The 2,681-nt window shown below is 33.7% G+C and overlaps 1 protein-coding gene across 1 annotated transcript in view; it reads left to right on the top strand.

The window, feature by feature from the left end:
• Window positions 1–2,681, top strand: part of LOC106465340 (high-affinity choline transporter 1-like) — a 19,558-nt gene that overhangs the window by 15,460 nt on the left and 1,417 nt on the right. The window contains exon 7 of the mRNA XM_013925556.2: window positions 890–1,101. Within this exon, the coding sequence (XP_013781010.1) occupies window positions 890–1,101 (212 nt within the window). The remainder of the gene's footprint in view (window positions 1–889; window positions 1,102–2,681) is intronic.

Genomic DNA, 2,681 nt, shown 5'->3' on the forward strand with positions numbered 1-2,681 from the left:
CGTCTAACGCGCTCGTGCTCGACAATACTCAGTTCAATTTCACACATTGTTCCGTCACGTTGTGACCGTCTTATATATACCAGACTACCCCCCAATCTAGTAGTCTCCCGACAATTCACAAAGGAACAGGATATTTCTAGAAGAAGGTGGCGTGATACTAGTCACGTGACCTCGCTGACGCAACAATATGACAAATATCAATAAGTTTAATTTGCATCTGAAGTCAACTTTTCAATTTGTCATTATTTTCATATGATATAGAAGTCTTCAAGCCAATGCTCGTGTTTTTCTTAAATTAATGTTACGCATTTAATTATACATAATATTATACAAGTAATACAAGTATAAAATACACACATTGCACGGGTGATGACAAAATACTCACAGAAAATGTTTTTTCGTGAAATACTAGAAAAAGAATAAACAATCTTTTGTATGTATATTTATTATAACTTAATTTCATTTTTACAAAATCTGTTAATAAAATAATTATGTACAACAAATTTTCCGAAGCAAAATAAATAAGCATTTACCATCATATGACAGAGCATTCAGCTAGTTAGAATATAAAGCAAGTCATGACGTGAAAATGATAAACCTTTAAATTACAATGTAAGCTAAGCATTTTGACTAACTAATTATGTTTAGTCATGAAACATTACTTTAAAATATTTTCATTAGTTAAATTGGGTCAATCTGTTAAACATATTGAAAATCTATAAATTTTTTAAATAGAGAATTGTGTTTCTGAAATCATCCCAATAAATGACAACTTTTGAGGCTCAAACATTTAAAAATTTAGTAGTTTACTAGTTTAGTTTTATAAATTTCTGAAAGTTATTACAAAATAATTCTCTGTCTAATTTATACTGAAACATTTTTTTTCCAGCTTGGAACGAGACAACTTATGGTTTGCCTCTGACGAAAGATCAGAGTTCTCTGGTTCTCCCTCTGGTGTTACAGTATCTTACTCCTCCAGCAGTCTCGTTTTTTGGACTCGGTGCCGTTTCTGCTGCTGTCATGTCATCTTCAGACTCTTCCATTCTTAGCGCCAGTTCCATGTTTGCCCATAACGTTTACAAATTAATATTTCGCCAAAATGTAAGAATTACGATTTAAACGTCAATGTAGAGTTTTTAACGTCATATTCTTGACATATGCCCTAATTCGCACGTCGGGAATAGTCTTCCGAGAGTGTTAAAGAAATATCCAAGAATTAGTTAATTATTCCACTTTTATTTAACTTACGTAAAATAGACCCACTGAGAGAAAGTGTTAAACAAAATCCAAACAATCCCTGTCATTGTAATAGAATAGGATTTGTTTCTTTGTAGTTAAGCTAAAAGCTACACACACAATGGGCTATCTGTGCTCTGCCCACCACTGGTATCGAAACCCGGATTCTACCGTTGTAAGTCCGCAGAAATACCGCTGTGGCACGGGGGGGGGGGGCGATAGGATAGGAATTAAACAAACTCTGAATGATTCTTGTTACTTCCGGCAGAAGGAGGGCTAAGAAAAAATAAAGAAAAGGAAAAAAAGATATCTCGATATAAAATTATAAAAACAAACTGTATGTTGATAAGCGAGCACAATCATTTTGAGATACGCATGGGGAAATAGGCTGTGCATGTGAATATATATAAAACATGTTACGAAAATAGTTCGCTATGCAATGAAGAAAATAATAATTAGCAATTAGTGTATGATTTAAATATTCTGAAACTTAAATAAATAATAATCCCTGTAGACTCCCACTGGAGCATAGGGCCCCAACAACACCTCGCCGACGGAAGTTGTTGTTGCAGTCATTTTTTACCAGGTTGGTTTTTACGGGGCGGAGTTGCTAGCCCCGCGATTCTGAAACTTAATCTATATCAATATTATTAGGGACTCAATCAATATAACCAGAATTAATCATTATAAGGGAGTTACATTAGATCTCCAGTAGATTAACGGTAAATTTATATAAGCGTTCAGTTATATTATGAAAAAAAAACTATTATAACTATGAAAATATGAGTTAGTGAGAAATAACTGGTATGATATCCAAAGAATATTGGTAACTATAGGTTACTTCAATATACGACAATATGGTGGTGATATCCAAAGAATATTGGTAATTATAGGTTTTTTCAATATACGACAATATGGTGGTTATATCCAAAGAAAATAGGTAATTATAGGTTTTTTCAATATGCGACAATATGGTGGTTATATCCAAAGAACATAGGTAATTATAGGTTTTTTTCAATATACGACAGTATGGTGGTGATATCCAAAGAATATTGGTAATTGTAGGTTACTTCGAGGATAGTGACGACAGTATGGGGGTTTAGGATGTTGATCATTATAAGATCCTAAGTGCAGTGTTTACAATGTGTTGTTCATTGCTAGATTCTATGATAAATATGACATTGTGGTTTTAAAAGATCCAAGTGGTCCAGAATAAATGTATAGAAAATAAGACAGGGAAATAACTACAAATACAAAAAACCTTTTTTTTTTCAAGTAACGTTTGTTTTTTTGTTTTTTCGCGCAAAGCTACACGAGGGCTATCTGCGCTAACCGTCCCTAATTTAGCAGTGTAAGACTAGAGGGAAGGCAGCTAGTCATCACCACCCACCGCCAACTCTTGGGCTACTCTTTTACCAACGAATAGTGGGATTGACCATCACTTA

The sequence above is a fragment of the Limulus polyphemus genome, unplaced genomic scaffold (genome assembly GCF_000517525.1).
Source record: "Limulus polyphemus unplaced genomic scaffold, Limulus_polyphemus-2.1.2 Scaffold1914, whole genome shotgun sequence".
In the NCBI taxonomy this organism is placed as follows: Eukaryota; Metazoa; Arthropoda; class Merostomata; order Xiphosura; family Limulidae; genus Limulus; species Limulus polyphemus.